This window comes from Plecotus auritus, assembly GCF_963455305.1.
Source record: "Plecotus auritus genome assembly, chromosome: 10".
NCBI lineage: Eukaryota > Metazoa > Chordata > Mammalia > Chiroptera > Vespertilionidae > Plecotus > Plecotus auritus.
In genome coordinates, this window is record NC_137785.1 from 49,957,450 (window position 1) to 49,979,033 (window position 21,584).

The window sequence follows — 21,584 nt, forward strand, 5'->3', positions numbered from 1 at the left end:
CTATTTATGAAATTGGCATATTTGGAGGACGTCCATATTAATGTCTCAATAATATTGTTTAAATTTGGGAAAGGCGGGGTTTTTTTTTTAAGAGATGTACTAAAGAATTTCATTCATTTATACCCCAAAATGAGAAGAGTATACCCAAGATAGAAGTCGACATGGGAAATGGAAACATGGGTAGGACTCTGTAGAATCCCCTGAATGGAGGAGATGACTTTGCGGAGAGTAGGAGGGGGCTTTGGCTATGGCAAGGGCTGTGTGGATTGAATCATGTGGCGAGCTATGTACGAAGTGTTCAGAACCTCTGCCATGGGGCTTTCCCAGTGGGGAGTAGCTGTGTGTTGGGGGCAAAGCTGCAGAAGAGAAAGGACCTGGACAGGCACTTTAGCATCTCTGGAACAAGCCAGGCCCACTAAAAGGAAGCATAGGGGAAAGGTGGGGAAAGAGAAGTAGTGAGCGATGTTTAAAATCTAGGGACACAAGAAGGCGTCAGGTGTTGGGTGGGATGGGGGAAAGAATAAAGTGGTTGGATCCTATGCATCTTTCTTTGGAGATATTGCTGATCTGCAGTTTCCAATGAATCGGGGGAGTAGACTAGATGACTGGTTCCCTAATAATCTTTTATTGGACGACTTTCAAGTGGTTTAAGATGCTCTGAGAACATGGAATTTGGCAAAACGAGGGCTTGCGGGTTTCTTGCTGGAAGCACAGTCTGTGTCCTGCTGTGCTGTGCAGAGCGGAGCCATCCGTCCGCAGAGTCAGGAGTTGGCTGTGTCCGCCTCAGCTACTGGATCCCTCCATAGCACTGGATGGTTTCCCAAAATGCTTTTTGTGTTGAACCTAATATATATCATTGTCAATTGTATGGATTATCTTTGTTGGTGAGAAAAAAAGGAATTTATGTGTGACATTGAAATCCGAAAGCAAGAAAAAATTATGAGCAGTGTATTTTAAACCTTTTAAGTGTTTTAGTTGGTCATCAAATAATGTCTAGTTAATTCCCAAGAGTCTTGCCAAATTCGTATGTACCTATAGGGATCCCTTGAGCTGAAATATTTGGTGTTTCACTGAGGCGTTGCAAAATCAATGAGATATTTTTGGAAAAATTGAATCGATACAAAAAATTTTACAAAGCACTGTGTTCAATCTTGTTTTGTGACTCTGGACAAGCTCTCAAAGCCTTGATTTCATAAGAGTAGTAATTAAAATGACATTGATAATAATAAGTGTAAAATAATATAGTAATTTATTATCTATAATAATAAAAGTGTAATATGCTAATTAGACTGTATAGCCAGATGACCTTCTGGACAAAATCAGGGCTGTGAGGGCCAAGGCAGCCGTGTTGCTGTGAGGCTGAGCCCCTTGCAAGAATTTCGTGCATAGGGCCTCTAGTCCCATCTAATAAAGAGGGAATATGCTAATTGACCCTCACACCATCACAAAGATGGCAGCGCCCACAGCCAATAAGGAGGGAATATACTAATTGACTGCCCTGCCCTCAAAGATGGCGGCTCCCACAGCCAATAAGAAGGGAATATGCTAATTGACTACAACGCCCTCAAAGATGGTGGCGCCCACAGCCACAAGATGGCAGCACCCAGTCCCCTCAGCCCCGCTGGGGCAGCAGGTGTGTGGCAAGGCTGGGCCTGCCCCCAGGCAGGCCTGGCTGCTCCACACGCCTGACTTCGGAGTCCCCCAGTCCCCTCAGTCCCCCAGCTGCCCAGGGCTGGCCCGAGGCATAGGCAGGCCTCGGATGGTGGCTGTCCCACCGCCCACGGCCAGCCTGAGGCACAGGCAAGCCTCAGATTGTGGCTGCCCAGCTGCCCAGGGCCAGCCCGAGGCACAGGCAAGTCTCAGATGGCGACTGCCCAGCCGCCCAGGGCCGCCCGAGGTTCAGGTAACCAGGGCCGGCCAAGGCTTGTGCTGCCGGCAGTGGCAGCAGCAGAGGTGTGATGGGGTGTCGCCTTCCCCTGATTGCTGGATCACCTCTCTGAGGTCTCCCGGACTGTGAGAGGGGGCAGGCCAGGCTGAGGGACCCCCCCACTCCCCAGTGCATGAATTTTCATGCACCAGGCCTCTAGTTATATAATAATAAACTAAAGCTTTTTATTTTTTCTGGCTGTTTTCATATAGTCCATAGAATGGAGGGCTGTTTTTTTATCCTGTCAGTTACTCTTACAACCTATGAGAATGATGCTTATCTTTTCCCACTGAAGGCAGAATGAGGGCAGATTTAGGTCAAAGCTACATAAATTGAGGTTGGACAGCAAGGGAGGGTGAGTTTATTACAGGAAGATCAGATGTGGAGTTTGGGGGAGAGAAGGCAGGAAGGCACAGGATGGGGAGTTAGGAGACCTAGGTGACTTCCTGGCCCTGCCAGGTGTGGTCTTAGGCAGGTACCACAATTTTCCTGGGCTTTGTCACAGGAGGGGGAAACCTACAGACATTTAAGATTCTTCCTATGGTCTGAGAAGCTGCATGTGTCTCAGGCTATCCACCAGCCCCATTTCCCCATTTCCCATCTGCCAGCCCCATTTCCTCATTCACCACGCCCTACTCAGCAGGTCTTCTGGAAAGGTCTAATCTGTGAATCGTTTGTAGCACAAAAATCCTGGAAATAGTTTTCATGTCTTTTGGAAGAAAACTGCTAAAAGAAATGATCATGGCATCCACACAGTATATGGAGGTCAATCTGTATGTCCCGAGGTAGGAGGGTCACCCAACTTTATTTTTCAAGGACAACAGAGGGGAAGAGGGACTTGTGCCCTGTGGCACTCCACTGCATAAAAATAAACATTTGCATATCTGTATGGTTATTCTTGCATATGACAGGATGTGTCGCAGGGACTCATGAGAAACTGGTAACAACAGTTGTGTCTGAGTAGGGAAAATGAAGGAATAGAAATCGGAACTGAGGGAAAAGTTAGTTATTGCATAAATGTTTGTTTTTTATTATTTGTAACATGCAAATATTTCTTTCAGAATAACTGCATATTAATGATATGTATGTGTACATGTTTTGTATGTTACATATATATGGGGAGGAAGGAGAGAGAGCATGATTCTTAGAATTAAAAAAATTCACCGCTCCCAGCTGTGTGACTTTGGCCAAGGCGTTTATCTTCTCTAATATTCCATTTTCTCATTTGTAAAATGGGGTGGGAATGTCTCCTCTCCTGTGTGTGTGTGTGTGTGTGTGTGTGTGTGTGGTGTACATGGCATGTTGCAGCAAACAGCATGGAAGTGGGTCTCTATCTCCCCATGCAGCCTTCGTGGAATTACAAATCTCAATTTCTCTTTTTCTAGCTTCATTCCGATATTGACTCTGGTGATGGGAACATTAAATACATTCTCTCAGGTGAAGGGGCTGGAACCATTTTTGTGATTGATGACAAATCAGGGAACATTCACGCTACCAAGACATTGGACCGCGAGGAGAGAGCCCAGTACACGCTGATGGCTCAGGCAGTGGACAGGGACACCAACCGGCCGCTGGAGCCGCCATCCGAGTTCATCGTCAAGGTCCAGGACATTAATGACAACCCTCCCGAGTTCCTGCACGAGACCTATCATGCCAACGTGCCCGAGAGGTCCAATGTGGGTGCGTACGGCAGGGGAGACCCGTTCTGCCTGCAAGAGTGGTCTCTGGGGGCGGGGGGTGAGAGGGGGGAAGGCACCCTTCTCCCAGATCAGAAAGGAGAATTTAGGCTGCATTTTCTATGATGGAATAACAAGTGAAAATTTTATCTGTGTAGTCTTAGACACTTAAAATGGACCTGAGGGTTTAACATCTAAACTTAGAAACTATGAGGGAGCGTGGAGAAGTGGGAAGGATATGATTGAATCCAGGTCCTCTCCGCTCTGGCATTCTTAGCTGAGTGACTTGGAATTAGTTACATCTGTTCTCTGAGTCTTAGTTTCCACCTCTATAAAATGGGAATAACAATTTCGTGCAGGATTAGAGGTACTCTGTATTCAGTCACTAGTACATGTTGATGTTTGGTTAGGAAAACTAGCGGTAATATTTGAAACTTGTAGGCATTGTGATAATTAATGATGTACATGCACTATTTCATTTAATTTTTGCAACAATTCACATTTGCAATGAAGTGGTTCCTATTTGACATATTTTGCATATGGGAAACCCAAGCTTGAAATAGGTGAACTAATTTATCCAAGGTCACCTGACCCTTTAAGTGGATCCAGAACACACACTGCAGCATGGCACCATGTCACCATCTATTAGAATAATTCGGAAGTGGGCGTGTCTTTTCATCGTGCATCAAGACACGTTGCATGATTCCCAGCCAGCCACCTTCCCCCGGCAAAGACTTCCACTTGACTTTGTAGAATGCATGCAGTTGTGGTCTTTTGAGAAACATGTCCCCTGTTAAGAAAGGTTTGCCTTTCAGACAGTGAGCAGGCCTGTTCTGGTCGGGGAGTGAGCCTGGTTATATGGATCAGAGGTTGAGAGCTCAAATGAATTGAAGGGTCATCAGGGCCAAGCCACCCTTTTACAGATGAGAAGAACCAAGCACCAGGGATGGGCATCAACCTGCTTGAGAAATTTAGATGCAGAAGTGACCCTGGGACCCTAAGCTCCTTGCACTTTGCATGTGGAGGTTGTGATGTTAAAAGAAGTAGTCCCTTACTCCTCCTCCGGGAAAAGTCACCCCTCTTGTACTTTACGGAAGCCAGGCTGAGCCATTCCTTGCCACCTTCTCTCCCCTTGGCCTGCCCAGGCTCCTCGTCTCTCAGTGGTCACCTGGGGACTTAATGAGAAACAGTCGGCATCAAATAAACCATTACAGAGGAGACAGTAGTGTCAGCAGCTGAGCCAGGGGGGCAAAGGCCAGTCACCAAAAAGGATTCTCCAGGGGAATTGTCACTGTTTCCACCTTCGGGGGCTCCTCGATTCTCAGGAATAACACACAGACTTTCCCACATGGCCTGGGAGTGGCAGACAGTCCTGGGTTCCTGTCACACCGCACCTCTGACCACCTAGGGCAGTGGTCGGCAAACTCATTAGTCAACAGAGCCCAATATCAACAGTACGACGATTGAAATTTCTTTTGAGAGCCAAATTTTTTAAACTTAAACTTCTTCTAACACCACTTCTTCAAAACAGACTCACCCAGGCCGTGGTATTTTGTGGAAGAGCCACCCTCAAGGGGCCAAAGAGCCGCATGTGGCTCGTGAGCCGCAGTTTGCCGACCATGGACCTAGGGGAACCCAGACAATTCTTACATCTCTCTCAGTTTTCCTTTTGTCATTTATCAAATGAGGGTAATGTAAAGAATGGGGAGGGTGAACTAACATGGATGTAAAATGCGAAGCGTTGTACTTAGTGGAGCTCTAGAAGCAAATGAAGCATAACAAAATTAATCATCTTCCTAGCCGTTTCATGATGGCAGAAAATAGATCCTATTCGCCCTGACACAGCTCCTCTACCTAGAATAGAGTCTGGTTCTGTGGGAAGAGCTCCGGAAAGTTGTTTGCAGGAAATCAGGAATCACAGAAGTGTCATTAGAAGAAAGTGAGAGTTACTGTTACACCAGGTGGAAATCACGGCCACCGTGTATATTAAAGGTTGTCAGAGGCTGTGCAGACAGCTCCCTTGCCTCCCGCGGGGAACCTGGCCCGGCTGCTGAAAATGTCACAGCAGCAACTCGGGTTTGCTTGTTTGCTGGATGGGGGTAGACTCCCCACTCCAATCATATCCCAGTTTTCAAAATGGATTGTAAAACTTCATTCCTCTCCTACCTGGTATCTCACAAGTTCAGTGGATGGAAATGAATACTGAGAAAGGGACAGGGGCAGGGTACCTGGGATGTGCCCCAAACAGTGCCTGGCGCAGAGGAATTTGAAAATTGCCTCTCTACCGCCATTCCGAAGCCCCACACCTCGTGCCCTCAGCTCCTGTGACCATCAGGGAGCACATTTTTCTAGGAAACGCACTCTCATCTCCCTGGTTTTCTTTTACTCTGACCCACACATGCTCACCCTGCGTCTCAGCAGATGCCTGCTGGTGCTTTCTGTGGTCTGACCGCCACACCCTTCAGAGGTGGGACGATGCAACTGTCAGGCTAGTAGGGAATGGCCTTCTGTGTGATATTTATAGCCATGAATTAATTAAAATGTAGTATGAGCAGCCACTTTCTCACATGCAGAGCAACAATAAAATGATGCATTTATTGCTCTGCCATAGATGGAAGGAGGCCTGCATTCTGTCCTTTCACGAAAAGCAAGTCATCACTAATTACCCCTTCTTATACTCTTTGGGGAGATTTTTATTTAATTATTCAATCGATTGAATATTTCAACTGCCATGGGTCTTAGAATGTTTTTGCAATAATATTCATAGTAGCATTTTAACTACCAAGCATAGCAGGGCGGACTATGAATAAAGAAAGTTCATTTTTAAGGAATGGGAATTAAGAGGAAAGGAAGGGAGGTAGAAAGGAAGGGAGGGAGGAAGGGGAGGAGGAGGGGAGAGGAGAGGAGAGAAGAGAAGAGGAGAGGAGAGGAGAGGGAGGGAGGGAGGGAAAGAAGGAAGGAAAGAAGGAAGGAGAAAAGGAAGGAAGGAAGGAAGGAAGGAAGGAAGGAAGGAAGGAAGGAAGGAAGGAAGGAAGGAAGGAGAAAAGGAAGGAAGGCTACTTTGCATTTCAACTCCAGGAAATGAAAGCACATTAAATAATCTCCTCCATTTTATATTTTAAGACGAAACTTTGTAAACTAGAATAGGATTTGAAAAGCCGAGGGACCGCTGCTAATGCATCCATTTCATTTCTAAGGCACGTCAGTGATCCAGGTGACGGCCTCAGATGCGGATGACCCCACCTACGGAAACAGCGCCAAGCTGGTGTACAGCATCCTTGAAGGACAGCCCTACTTCTCGGTGGAGGCACAGACAGGTACCCTGAAATGCCACTGTGGCTTGTGACACATTGTGAATAAGGAGCCCAGACCTGCTCACGCAACCTAGTTGATTCTCTGCTTTCTCAGATATGGAAAGGGCCACCTCCCCGGGTTAGTGCGAGTATCAAACACTGTGCAGGTGCCTGGCATCCAGTGAGCCCTATATACTATTGTTTCCGTCTGTATTTCACCATGTTATAATAAATATAATCTTAAAACGCAACTTTTATCTTAAAATTGTATCTTAGAAGTCAACTCAAATTGAAGAACTTATCTTAAAATATTTAAGTTTTATCTTAAAATTCAACAGTGGATCCAAATGAAGAGGCCACACAACTTGAAGGCTGATGTAAAGACTGGCGGCTCCCAGAGGCCGCGGTGCAGGGCGCAGGGGTGTTAATGCGCAAGTGCGTTTGGGAGGCGGCACATTCGGGTCTCCATCGCGCTGATAGACACCCTGTGGGCCTGAGCATCAGGAAGACGCTCCTGCGCATTCCTTACAGAAAACAAACAGCACACCCAGAGAGTGAGTGCTTGTGACAACCCAAACCGAAGTGTTTCACTTCGTTTATGCCAAGTGTGACTCGAGGATCCTCTCCTTAGAATACACACCAAAACCCTGTGAAACTGCTCGTCCACAATATTACACCCTACAGCCCCTTCCTTCTCTCCACAATATGCCCCATATATTTGCAAGATGTTTACAAACAACTCACACTTATTGTTACAGTTAAACATTTATCAAATATATCTATGTGTATGTGTGTGCACATAGTCCACCCATCAGATACTTGGCTCATTTCCTTGATATTATTTCCGCCTCCCTATGCCATCATTTATTTGTAGCCACTGTGCTTCAGATCACGACGTATGGGGCTACTTGCCTGGTTTCATCAAAAGCACTTGCATGTAGCCTTTCCAGCTTACCCAAGGATGAATGTGGGATTTCATCTCGACTTTTGAGATGTTCAACACGGGTGGGGGACTCACACCTTCTTGGTTTCAGGGTCTCATAGTTTGAACCTAACAAATTATTTACAGATCAGAAGAATGAGGCCCCATGAGATCAAGGGTGTTTCCAGAAACATGCAAACATTGTGGGTAAGAGAGCAGTAAGGACCTAAGGCGTCCGCAATGCTCTTCGTATTTCCATTGGAAATGTTGCCATTTGTACAGAGGGGAAAAGCTCACACATGTGCCCAAGAGATTTAACTGAGCCTGATTTTTATATAAACTCTGTGCTAATATCTAGGGATCTTTTAAATTACATCATTAATTTATCACTATTGTCAGTGACAGGTAATCATAGAGTAAATGTTTGTATAAGCATTGTCTATATTTTTAATCCATATGGTTCACTCTTTTCAATTTTAGTATTAACATTTTAAGGTACTGCATGAAATATATGCTTTCTTCTTTTAACCTAATATGGACCAGATGTAGAAAGGTTTCCAAGAATTGCATGCAGGGATAGACTTCAAGAGATTCTATTGGTAGTCCAGAAATTGGTTTCAGTCATGGATACCCTCAAATATTTCAGTTATTATATACCTGAGAATATGAGGCTGTTACTTGCATTTGAAATGCAATATATAAAACATAAAATTTCAATGCTGTATTAGTAATTATGGCAGTTTACTGGAAAAACATTTCTGGTGTTCCAGGCACAGCCGCTTTGGGTTATAATTATCATGTTGAAGTAACTTTTCTGTGAGGGTAGGTTCTGTCTCACTCGCCTTTGCATCCCTGGGACCTAGTCATTTTTGGTTATACTGTTGTTATAAGTCAGGGGTGGGGAATGTCCGGCCCGTGGGCCCTGTAAGGCCCCCGAAATTATTTGGTCTGGCCCTGCCAAGGCATTAAGTGTGAGTTAATTAAATGTTTGACCAAATATAATAGGCTAATTTTTAAGTTTATCATTCTGTAAAGCCTGAGAATGATGTTATAAATATCCAAATGGCCCTGGGCAGAAGAAAGGTTCCCCACCCCTCTTATAAGTGAATGCCTGTGATGTTTTCTGCTCCCCTGTCCAGGTATCATCAGAACAGCCCTTCCCAACATGGATAGGGAAGCCAAGGAGGAGTACCACGTGGTGATCCAGGCCAAGGATATGGGCGGACACATGGGTGGACTCTCAGGGACAACCAAAGTGACGATCACACTGACCGACGTCAACGATAACCCACCAAAGTTTCCGCAGAGTAAGTAGGTGGGCTTGGCTTTTGCCTTTCAGTGGTGCTGCAGCCAGCCATCCTCCGTGACCCAGTCCTGCTTTACGCAGCTTGGAAGACAAAGTCTAGGAAAATGGAGGTGTTTTACATCCTTCTCGCCAAAAACTAAAACAAGACAGCAGCAGCCACAACAACAACAAAAACAATGGAATAGATCTAGTAGGAGAAACAGGAGACGTAAAAAGTCCCAGGATCCTGGAAACAGGAAATGGATTGTGCTAGGTATCTTACCAGACGCTAGTGATGCCATCTAGTGATGAATGAGCCCGTCTCTGACTCAGTGTCCTCTTTTCCAACCTGGGAACAGCAGTACCTGAATTAATTACCGACTTCTATGTAACAGACTGCCAGAACCTTTGTGGTTTAAAACAATAATAGTGGGTTTTTTTTGTCATTAGTCTGCAATTTGGAGGAGACTGCAAAATGTGGAGGAGACTGCTTGTTTCTATAGTGTCAACTGGGGATAGTTCACTGGGACTAGGGGGTGCGCTTCCAATGGGGCTCACTCACATGCTGGTGAGGTGGTGCTGGCTGTTGGTTCCTCTCCACGGGGCCTCTCCATGGAGTTACTAGCGTCTGGTAAGATACCTAGCACAATCGATTTCCTGTTTCTAGGATCCTGGGACTTTTTACATCTCCTGTTTCTCCTACTAGATCTAGTCCATTGTTTTTGTTGTTGTTGTGGCTGCTGCTGTCTTGTTTTAGTTTTTGGCAAGAAGGATGTAAAACACCTCCATTTCTCTAGACTTTTTCTTGGATAAGGTCTGAAAGGGGGGCCCCTAGGGACATCAAGCAGAACTGACCTGCCTGTGTGGCCTAGCTTCAGAAAGCCCTTCATTCCCACTGTAGTCTTAAGACTGCCCACGTGTAAGTGGAGTTCTTGTAGACCCCACCTTTCAACAGGATGGCAAAGTCAGGTTAAAGGAAAAGCATGGGGGACAGAAGAGGTCATTTTGGCCATTTTGGGAAAATACAGATTCCACAGGACCTAAATAATAGGACGTTGTAGAACTAAATGAGCTAGTGTAAAATCTTACAGTGACATCTGTCATAAGTCGTCAACCAATGTTAGCCTTGATTATTATCTGAGGGACTATGGTCCGCTTTTCTACACAATGTATAGGATTGCTGAGGGACATGAAAGAAAAACTGATTTTGAAAGGTTGTTATTAATAACCATAACTACAACTACCATCACTTAGTGAACAGTCATTACTGTTGCAATCTCTCTAAGAGCCTACATTTTACATGTAAAACTGGGTTCTGGAAAGGCTCAGTAAATTGCCCAGAGAAAGTGGCAAAGCAGCCTTCGAACACAGGTCTGTTTCCGAATGTCTAGGTATAGACAGGTTCAGTGCAATCATAATGCTGCTACTGCTGCTAGTACACTTTCACCGTAAGTGTGTCCTCTTCGTCAGGTTGGGAGAGTAGCTGGTAGGGACTATGAGTTGATCGCCAGAGCGGTGACATTCCAAATGAGGCAAGAAGGAAGACAACCAAATATGGCCCTATGAAGGCACCATGGTCACTCAAAGGACTCCAAAGACAACAATCTAGGTCAGAGAGACACTAGATAGAGAATTACAGGCAACACCCTTTTTGGAAGAGCTGGAGAAAGACTGCTTGGCCTGGTCAGGCATGAGGTTCAGCATCCCCAGTGAGCTTAAGGCTCATATAGTGCTCTACCAGCTGCAGGCTCCGTTATCCACAGCGTAAAACTGTCTGGTGTCTGGAAGGAAAAGGCCAAGCAGGATTATTGGCAGGCAGCCATTCAGGCCCTGGCCCTCCTACCATCACATAGACATGAATGCAAATGAGATTTGGAGAAAATCAACTCATAGCAGGTTTCTCAACCTTCATGTAAATTGGTAAATTATCTACGGACTCCCACTTTCCACTCGTCATTCAGTGTGAAGGGCGTGGTGGGATTAAGTTGAATATTGGTCCAAATGGAAAGTATTCAAAGCCAAATGATACACATACATATAGACAGAGTTCTGGAACAGGAAGAAATCTGCATGAGGGGAAACTACAACTTAAAAAGGTTAAGTAACTTGCCCCAAACCATTCATCTGGGGCGTGACTTCCATATAATTTCATACAGGATAATTTCAGAATGTGGAAGTGCCCATCAAGCCATCTCAGGTCTCCTTTGCCTGTGGAACACCTGCCAGTGACTTCCCACTATGTCTAAATAAAACTTTCAGGACACCTCCTACAATGCCCTTTTTACATCATTGGGCCCCACTCTACCTACATCCCTTATCTCTTAATAGAAGGCACAGTCACCCGTCTTCTTGCTGCTCTGTACTCAGTACGTTCCCACCTCAGGGTCTTTGCCATTTGCTGTTCCCTGTGTGTGTCATTTGTAGCCCCAGATAGTCACATGGTTTGTCTTTCTCAGGTCCTCCAGGGGTGTTCAGGTGCCTTCTTTAAGGGATGCCTTCCCTGTCCACCCAATTCAAAATCTCTCTCTCCAGCTTTCTCCTTCTCACCACACATACTTAATGCAAGTGCACATAGTGTCAGACACACATCTAATAAATACATATACACACACTCATGCACACACATACACATATATTCATAACCTGCTGTCACACAGTTACATCCAGTTCACACCTCACTGTCTCATTACACTCCTCCCCGTAACCTACCATGTTTCCCTTCTTCCCAGCACTGACATCAGCGTGTGTACACATTTCACGTTTCCCTTTAGGGTAGTTGGCCTCCTTAAGGGAGCAATCTTGACAATTTCATTGACTACTGAGTATCCAGGGGCTGGGACAGTGACTGGCACATAATAAGTTGCCAATAAATAATAAATAAATATATATGGCAGGGTTACGCTGTGGGAAATGTTTGCAGGTAAGCTAGCATTTGAACAAATGGTGAAGGGAGTAAAGTAAGAGGAAAGTCAGATACTGAATTAGAAAGGGTCATGACCTTGAAAGGAATGAAAAGAAGTCTTGGCTGATTGAATGTTTAAGGATGACATGGCCCTCCAGCGCTTGCTGATGGGAAATGTAACTGAGCAATCTTTCTTTCCTCATGTGGGGCAGGGGACCCCACTCCATCTCCTCAGACCCTGGGATTGTTTCATCGTTCTTTGTAGAACACATTTCTTTGACACACAGGCCATGTGGGCTCTTCCATCCATTCGCTTCTTTTCATGTTTTCAATCAATAGGAAGTTCAATTTCAAACCCTTTGAGAAATGTATTGGGGTTCAATGGAATCTAACATCCTACAGCTAATAAATAAAAGGGAAAATAAGAGAAAATGTCTTCTTCTTTTAGGCGTATACCAGATGTCTGTGTCAGAAGCAGCAGTCCCCGGGGAGGAAGTCGGGAGAGTGAAGGCTAAAGACCCCGACATTGGTGAAAACGGCTTAGTTGCATACAATATTGTTGATGGAGATGGTATGGAATTGTTTGAAATCACAACGGACTATGACACACAGGAGGGCGTGGTGAAGCTGAAAAAGGTGAGTTAGGATGAGGAACCAGACATATCAGTGGTATGGCCTGCTCTGCCAAGGCAACGTGGCCAGACACGGGGAGCTGAAGGTTAAAAAAAATGCAAACATGGGCATCTGGAGCTGACCTGCTTTTACAGCTGAGCTCTGAACTCTGGAGAAATGGCAGGACTGTATTTCAGAGGGGGGTGGAACAGGCAGCAAGGGAGATTGGGACACCTGCCTGAGATCGCTAGTTAGCTCTGGGCACAGTTTTGCCCTGGAAGGAAAGACAGCTAGACACATCTACATTTGGGAGAAGCAGCACTGAGCATGTATGACGTTCCCACTGTGGCTTGGCCTAGCCGAGTCTGTTCATATGGACTGCTCAGGACTTTCCCTATCTAAAACACCCAAGTTCCATTGCACTGCTGTCATTTTCTCTCAAAATTGAACCTACGAGCCCAGTCAGTGTGGCTCAGTGGTTGAGCATCGACCCATGAACCAAGAAGTCACGGTTCGATTCCTGCTTAGGGCACATGCCCGGTTGCAGGCTCAATACACAGTAGGGGGCATGTAGGAGGCAGCTGATCGATGGAGTTTCTCTCTCATTGATATTTCTATCTCTTTATCCCTCTCTCTTCCTCTCTCTCTAAAAATCAATGAAAAACCTATTTTTTTTAATTGAGCCCAAGAAACAACAATAATGGTCCTTCCCCCATGCTAAACTGTCCCTAACATGTGTCCTTGGGATTAATTCAAGACAATGGGGAGTTTATTGTTCTTTTCCTTGCTTTGTTTTTAAGATCTAACATTTTCTCAATACTCAATATTGGCCAGAGAAAGCCCAAGCCTCTTCCAAACACTCCCTTGTTTACCTGTCACAAAAATCATTAAAAAGGTAGATAATCTGATTCCTATGGACAAGGAGACCTCCCTTTAATTATGAGGAGACTGGGGCTCAGACAGACTACACAACTTGACGCTGTCCTAGTCACACAGCTAGGAATTCACAGGCAGGGATTCAAACCTAGAGTATTCTTGAACAACTTCACTCTCAAGACATTTTAGCAACAGCTGGGCCACAAGGGCTTATAAAGGAGAGCCAGATAGGACTCACTTAAGTGAAGAAACTGTTATAGTCTATTCTAAAATGGTCTCCCTCCTGATTTACCACTTGAGAAATCAACCCCTCTCCATCATCAAAGTGTGGGGAACATTTAATCTGAATTGGATGATGGGGTTACCTTGGTTTTAATCAAGCATTCATTTTCAACCTGGTTTTCTAGCATGAATATTAAGCTTCTCAGTGTGATGGAAGAGATAGGACTGTAACACTGCTAAAAATATAATTTGAAGAATCAGTAAAGAGGCTGGTAGCTGGGGAGAAATGGAGTGGGGCGGGCAGGAGAGATGTCCTCCAAGAGGCTGACTTGTCACAACATTTGAAGGCACTGTTGGGTTTGGGAGAAATATGATGGGTCAGAAAACAAAGAGAAGATGGGGGAGGGGGGGGCGCTCTGTTGTAAACGCATATGGAATCGGGTGAGCTTTGGCTGCTTGGAAACATGGACATTAGTGACAGTGACTGGAGTGTCCGCAGGGCCTGGGGTAATCACTCCCTTGGGCTTTTCCTCCGGAAGAATATCCGTGTGAATTATGTGTAGCATAGAGCTGTCAACTTAGCACGTTAATTAATATTACTATCCCTCTTGCTTGACACTGACATATGAGCATTGACATCAGCGATTTCTGCCTCGCATTCTTTGCTGTTCAAAGTAATTGGGTAGTTGGTTATGCTAAGGTTGTCACCTGTTTTCAATGTATTTAGGGCATAAACACACACTGTGTCTCCAAAATCCTTAAGCATTAAAATCACCCCATGGAACTCGCACATGGCAAATGAGCTCTCCGCATAAGATTAATTTGCACATTTCCCCCCAATGCAGTGTGTTTATTCCAAGCAAAAGGATAATAGTCTATAAAGCACTGCTGTGTAGGTTTAAAACAGAGTAAGATGTCATTTCATTCCTTAAACTTATAGCACAAAGTTCCAAATGTCCAATTGAAAAACAAAAAAACAAAAAATGAGAGGTGAATTTAACAGTAAAAGGATGGGTCCTTGTGGAAGACATTATATATGATTTAATAATATAAACAGGTATGGCAAGGTAATGGGGATATTTTTGTCTTTTAAAAATATTCTTTAATATAGTTTTTTTTTTGCTAATTTCTTGATATATTTATCCATTTTTTACCAAGAGTTATTGAGTTATTATTTGTCATGAAGGCCCTGTGAGGGAGGCTAGACATCTGAGGTTGAAGAGACAGAGTCCTGGCCACAGAGAGGTCACAATTTAATAGGACACAGAAGTAAAATGACAATTACAACAGAGCGAATTTTCTCGGCCTCAGCCCTACCAACATTTCGGGACATATCATTTTTCTTGCAGGGGCTATTCTGTGCATTGTATGATGTTTAGCAGCATCCCTGGCCTCTCCTCACTGGATGCCGTAAGCACACCCCACCAGTTAGGATAATAATAAGTAGTTGTAGGCAGTGCCTGATAAACCCTGAGGGAAGTTAGCACAAAATCACTCCCCAGTTGAAAACCAACTGTAACAACATGTGATCAGATCTATGAATAGGGACATAACAACTTCTTATAGGGGCCAATCTTGAGCAGAGTCTCCACGGATGAGTAGGAATTTACCAGATAGATAAGGAGAGGAAGGGCAGAAGAAGAACTCCTTGGAATCCGTTATGGATGGAAACAGGACAGGTTTAGGAAACTTGAATAAGTTCAGTCTCCAGGGTTTAGAGTTGAAAACCGAGGGACCATTGCAAAACAGTCGTTGGAACTCAAGGGAGAAATTATATAGAACTGGAGAAGGCAGAGGAAGGGAAGATGAAGAATTCAAGAGATATTTAGGAGGCAGAGCCACTCGTTTATTGAAGAGCTTAGGAAGCAACAGCCTCCCGGTTACAGTGGTGCAGAGGAGAGAAGTGCCTCAGGCTATTCACACAGCCTCTGTGTGGTGGGCTAAAGAAGAACCGATGCAAAATGAAGGTGAGACTTATCGCTGGCTCGGTCCACTTCCGGGGCAAAATCCAATCTGTTCATGGCAACACTCTTGACCCAGTGGGGCTTCTATTTATCAAAGAGATATCCTGGCGCTGCTTCTGAGTTACTTACTTTCAACCAAATAAATTCCATGTAAAACAGTGTGAGAGCAGCATTAGAAAACATTTTAAATATTCCCCACTTTAATAAAGCCGTTTTGATGTCTAAGTATTCCTTTAGATTCCTTACCCACATGCATATCGATGTGGATAGATAACATTTCACACATCTGCAATCATAGGGTCATCAGACTGGTTAACTTAGTGTCACATAGTAAACATTTCACATGTTGTTATATATCATACATAATCATTTCTAATGACTACATGACATCCCATCCTATGGATGGGCCATTATTTCCTTGATAAAATCTCATAGTGGGATTTGGTGTTTTGTGGGTGATTAGACAAAACCCTCTATTCTATCTACCAAACATCGCACCTTTTTGAATATTGTTATATTCTCTTGAATTCATCCCCCAGGGAGAGTTTTCAGAGGTGGGATAGTAATTGAGGGGTAGTAAGGTTTTTATGGCTCGTATACAGTGTTGCCTCATTTAGCTTTATTTCAACTACTCATAACATGGATATAAATGTGCATGTGGGAAGCAACGTTAAATCTCCTTTGGAAGGAGGAAGGGGACATGTTTTAGGTAAATGTTGAAATGGTACCCATCTGCCCTGCTCCCCACTTAGTCAGAATGATGGGTGCATGCGATCACTTGGCACAGTCATTCCTGGGCATCGGGGAGGCAAAGATGAGCAAAGATCCACAAGATCCGCTAGAGCCCTTTGGGTTGCTCCCCACCTTCCGGGGATGGGAGGTGAGGGGCTGCAGAGGGCAGCTAATGGACCACCTTGATCTGTCTGGGGGCGCTGAGGAGGACTTGCCGAGGCCATGAGGTGTGGACAGACCACCAGTAAACTTAGTCAGACCTCACCAATGTAGGAAAGGACATTCCAGACCAATGTGTGCAGAGATTTGGGCCATTTTGCTTGGTTTCCGAAAAGCATTGATCCAACTGCAGCATGATGGCACCAGCCTTAATGCCCACAGGGCTTGCCATTGGGAACAGGCTCTGGGCAGGTGCCTAGACCTAAATCAAAACGTTCCACTGTAGGAGCACCCAGCTACCTGAGATGAGAAATGTTCTACCTACCAGGTCTCAGAACTATCATCTTCCAATATTTTTTTAAATCTAATAATTCAGAGATTTTGGAGAAACATCAGCAATCTCATACCTTCAGCCTAGAAATACAATCCTTTTCTGCAGCTTAGGAACCCAGTGAAGGATAAAGCTCCAGAATGGCCGAGCAGCTGGGGGCAGGTCTTGCTCCAGGAAGAGGGAGTGTCTCCGACTGTGGAACAGGAGGGTGGGAAGATGATGGAAAGTGTCCAGGGTGTGGACTGTGTTTAACCTTCCTGGAGCTGGATCATCTTCCTTTGGAGGTTGTAGAATGACAACCCTATGGTTGCCCGCCCATTCAAAGGAAGTATCTGCTGGGCAGAGGCAACAGCGTGGCAGACAGCTGTTTGCCTTAAACGACCCAAGTCTTTGCAAACATTTGGTAGCTTAGCATCATCCACACTGCTAATTAGAAAGCCCTGCTTCCTAGGCAGGAGGGCTCTGTTCTCTGCTGCAGTTTTACTTTTCATCCTCTGCCCATCAATTCACTGTACCGCCTCTCGTTCAGAATGAGGGTGTTTTCCATCCATTTACCAGTAACTGCAGCCATTCCAATGCTACTCCCAAGTATTTTTCATATATTTGTAACAGCTGTGTTGTTTATAATTGTTTTCTTCGAATGGATATTCTTACATATATACATTCCTGTAACAAGGAAGCATTATTCTCACTTGCCTATGACTTGCTAAAAATAGAAGGTATTCTAGAATTGAGCACAATAAAAACAAACTGTCATCCCCGTGTGACTAGCGAGTTACAACACAGTCTCTGAAAAGGGAAATTAAGCATGACGGATATGTTAAAAATCAGCATCACACTGGGGTATTCCTTTTTTAAAAAATACATATTTTTATTGATTACAGAGAGAAAGGAAGAGGGAGAGAGAGATAGAAACATCAATGATGAGAAAGAATCATTGATCTGCTGCCTCCTGCATGCCCCCTACTGGGGATCAAACCCAAAACCCAGGCATGTACCCTGACTGGGAATCGAACCGAGACTTCCTGGTTCATAGGTTGATGCACAACCACTGAGCCACACCAGCTGGGCCAGTGGGTATTTTCATTGCCAAGATTCTCAGTACTTTACAGAACAGTCTATACCATTTATTTCTGTAGTGTTTTCATTCCTTCTCATCACTGGTGACTTTTAGGGGCTTTGAGCAGCCTTAGTGTTGCTGTATAGAATGAGGTACATTTGAGATCACGGGCCCCTTCTGTGTCTGTTGTGCTCCTAGAATTGCCCATCAAGTGTATTCCAAGGTTCAGCCATTGATTTGTCTGATTTTCTGACCAAATGGCTCAGGTAATTGGATATTAATAGACACTGATTTTCTCACTTTGAGGAACTGCACACTCTGCCCTGTAACACAAGCAGGCATCTCGCTTTCATTATTCTTTCAAGGAATCAGTTGCCAATCTTCTCTTCCTTCTCATCAGCCCGTAGATTTTGAAACCAAGAGAGCATACAGCCTGAAGGTAGAGGCAGCCAACGTGCACATTGACCCCAAATTCATCAGCAACGGGCCTTTCAAGGACACGGTGACGATCAAGATCGCAGTGGAAGATGCTGATGAGCCCCCCATGTTCTTGGCCCCAAGTTACATCCACGAAGTCCAAGAAAATGCAGCCGCTGGCACCGTGGTTGGGAGAGTCCATGCCAAAGACCCTGATGCTGCCAACAGCCCGATAAGGTACAGACGGATGCAGCATAAAAGCCTGGATGGGGAATTTTAGAGGCTTTAGCAAAGCCCTGCAGAGACCCGAAACCACATCCTGCAGTTACAAAAGGGTCCGAGACGCTCAGGTCCAATGCCATGTAACCGAGATTAAGAGTTAGAAGATGGACGTCTGCTTTGCCCCAGCTGCTCGCTTTGTGCCTGGGTTTGTGTACGCTACATAATTTCTCTCTGGAGCAGACTTTCCAGCAACATAAGCCTCAGCTGGCCCTGTGTGCCCAGGGGAACTGTGGGGAAGTATAAATACTAATTACAAAATAAGTAGAGTAATTATAACTTATTGAACACCTTCCTGTGCTCCAGTCAGTCCACTGGGTATGCAGACATGTGATCGGATTTACCCCTCCCCTGCCTTTCATAGGAATCGTTATCCTTACAGGGAGGGGGAACTGGGCTCTGTGAGGCGGATGACTTGCCCGGGAGGCATAGCCAGTGAACAGGAGGCCAGGCAAGTGCATTCTGTCTGTCTAGCTGCTGCTGAGAGGTAGTGGAGTGCCAGACAGGTTTAGGGTGCTTCTGTGCTGTGCACATTGTTTTTCATGACTTGGAAAAGCACGATAGAGAACTGTGGTTTAGGATCCCGCCTCCCCCATCAGTGACATGAGTTAATGAGGGATGAGGCTGATGAGGAAGCGGTTGAGAAGGAGGCTGAGTCACAGATTGAAGATGTGTATAGGACAGAAACTCATAGTTGCCTGAAAACTATCCTGGCCTGGATTCTAGCAAACGTTACTCTCTCCACGGCCGTCCCCTGATTCCCTGCTCACCTGGATTCCTCCTCCCCCCACTCCTCACGGTGTCCCCACCTCCAGTCTCCCCCAACCTTTCTCTCATCAATCCCAGAGCCAGAGCGATCAGTTTACAACATAGCCAACATCACCTCATACTCAGTCCAACAACAACAATATGATTGATGATCACATTGTCCCCAATGCCCCGTCGTCCCCCAAAAATAATCTCAACTCTTTCACTTGGCCCAAGGCTCTTGCTGGAGCCCCTGCACCCAGCTCCTGCTGGGCCTGCTCATCTCTGCTCTCCCCTGTCTGTCTCACTCTCTTCCCACCCACCCAGCTCTTGGATGCGGTGAGACCTGCCTACTTCCTCTTCTCTGATGTAGAACTGCTGTTTCCTAGTTCCGACTTTCCACGTTCTTCCTCCTGGTTCTTTCTTCCCTTTCTTTGCAACTTGCTTACAGGGTGCTGACTCCCCCCTCTGCACTTAGATGTCACCTGCCACCTCACAGCGTTCGCCACGGTGCATCACAGCAACACCTCGCTGTAGCATGTTGTCCATGGCATTACAAAGGGCCAGGACGTGCCTGTTGAGTTCAGGGTTGCTAAGGTCCACCTGCAGGACAATATCAGCTGCCATTTGCATTTTGAAGGACTTCTGTACTGTTTTCATAATGACTGTATCTTGAAGAGATAGCTGCACCCCTGTGGTCATTGCAGTGTTCACAGTAGGCAAGACATGGACACCACCTAAGTGTTCATCTACCAATGAATGGATGAGCAAAATGTGGTACATATATACGATGGAATATTATGGAATTAAGCCTTAAAAAAAGGAAGCCCTGCCATTTGTGATATTGTAAATAAGTTTGGAGAAAGGTATGCTAAGTAAAATAAGCCAGACATAGAAAGACAAATATAGCATGATATGTAGAATCTAAAAAAATAAAAAAATAAAAAATCAAACAGGACAGTGGTGGCCAGTGGGGGGAGATAAGTGGGGTGCAGATCTTAGTCATGGGTTACAACTTCTAATTGTAAGATGAAGAAGTTCTAGAGATCTATTCTAGATAATATATTTATACTTGAAATTTACTAAGAGAGTAGATCTTAAGTGTTCTTACCACACACACACACACACACAAGATGGTAACTGTGAGGTGATGGATGTGTTAATTAGCCTGATCATGGTAATCATTACATAAGGTATACTTTTATCAAAACACCATATTGTACACATTAAATATATGCAAGTATTTATTTGTCAATCCTACCTCAGCAAGGCTAGAAAGAAAAGTTAAACGGATCTGAGCATGACAAAATATTGTCATGGACAGTGACACCTTTCTATTTATACCAAAGAAAATGCCGAGAGAGCAGAAGGGCATTCCAAATGTAAACACTGTCCATTGCCTTTTTTCTTCAATCCTCACCTGAGGATATGTTCTTATTGATTTCAGAGAGAGAGGAAGAGAGAGGGAAAGAGGGAAACACTGATGTGAGAGATCAACATCAACTGGTTGCCTTCCAACCACAGATCGAACCCACAACCTTTTGGTGCCTGGGACAATGCTCCAACCAGCTGAGCCACCCAGCCAGGGCTCCACCGCCTTTCAATCCTTGAACCTTGTTCCTTCTGAGAAAGGAAGGGAGTTTCCCTATATTGAGTATCTTCTTGATCCCAACCTGTTGCACTAAAGTTAAAGTTAATAGGCACCTTTTGAGGCATTCGCTGCTTTAGGATCCCATAGATGGAAATACTGACGCTCAGAAGGATGATGTGAATTCCTCAGAGTCTGTATCTTAGTCCACATCTACCTTGAGTCCACCTTGAGCTTTTTACTCTAGCCAAGCTACCACTAATGACAAGATTTCCCGACAAGGTTTGCGTACCAAGTTCTCCCTGTGCAGGAAGATGCGTTACATAATGACTGAGGGTCATTATAACACCCTTCAACTACTCAACACTGTTCATGGTGTAAATTATAAATAGCTTTGCTTTGGTCAGGAATATCTTGCATTAGCGACTTTTTAGAAGAGTGATGACGTAAAAACACGCGGAGCAACTGCTGATCCCCTCTGCACCTCATTGTCTCCCAGGATCCACTTCAGCAGTTGGGTATTGGGGTCATGTTTTCAATGGTAGCTGTTACATGCATGCAGGCAATTTCCATGTCTATAACTATCCAAATA

At 44.9% G+C, this 21,584-nt stretch overlaps 1 protein-coding gene across 1 annotated transcript in view; it reads left to right on the forward strand.

The window, feature by feature from the left end:
* Positions 1-21,584, forward strand: part of CDH11 (cadherin 11) — a 140,103-nt gene that overhangs the window by 93,756 nt on the left and 24,763 nt on the right. Inside the window, exons 4-8 of the mRNA XM_080645850.1 lie at positions 3,313-3,607; positions 6,801-6,920; positions 8,958-9,125; positions 12,454-12,641; positions 18,362-18,615. Coding sequence (XP_080501976.1) covers positions 3,313-3,607; positions 6,801-6,920; positions 8,958-9,125; positions 12,454-12,641; positions 18,362-18,615 — 1,025 coding nt within the window. The remainder of the gene's footprint in view (positions 1-3,312; positions 3,608-6,800; positions 6,921-8,957; positions 9,126-12,453; positions 12,642-18,361; positions 18,616-21,584) is intronic.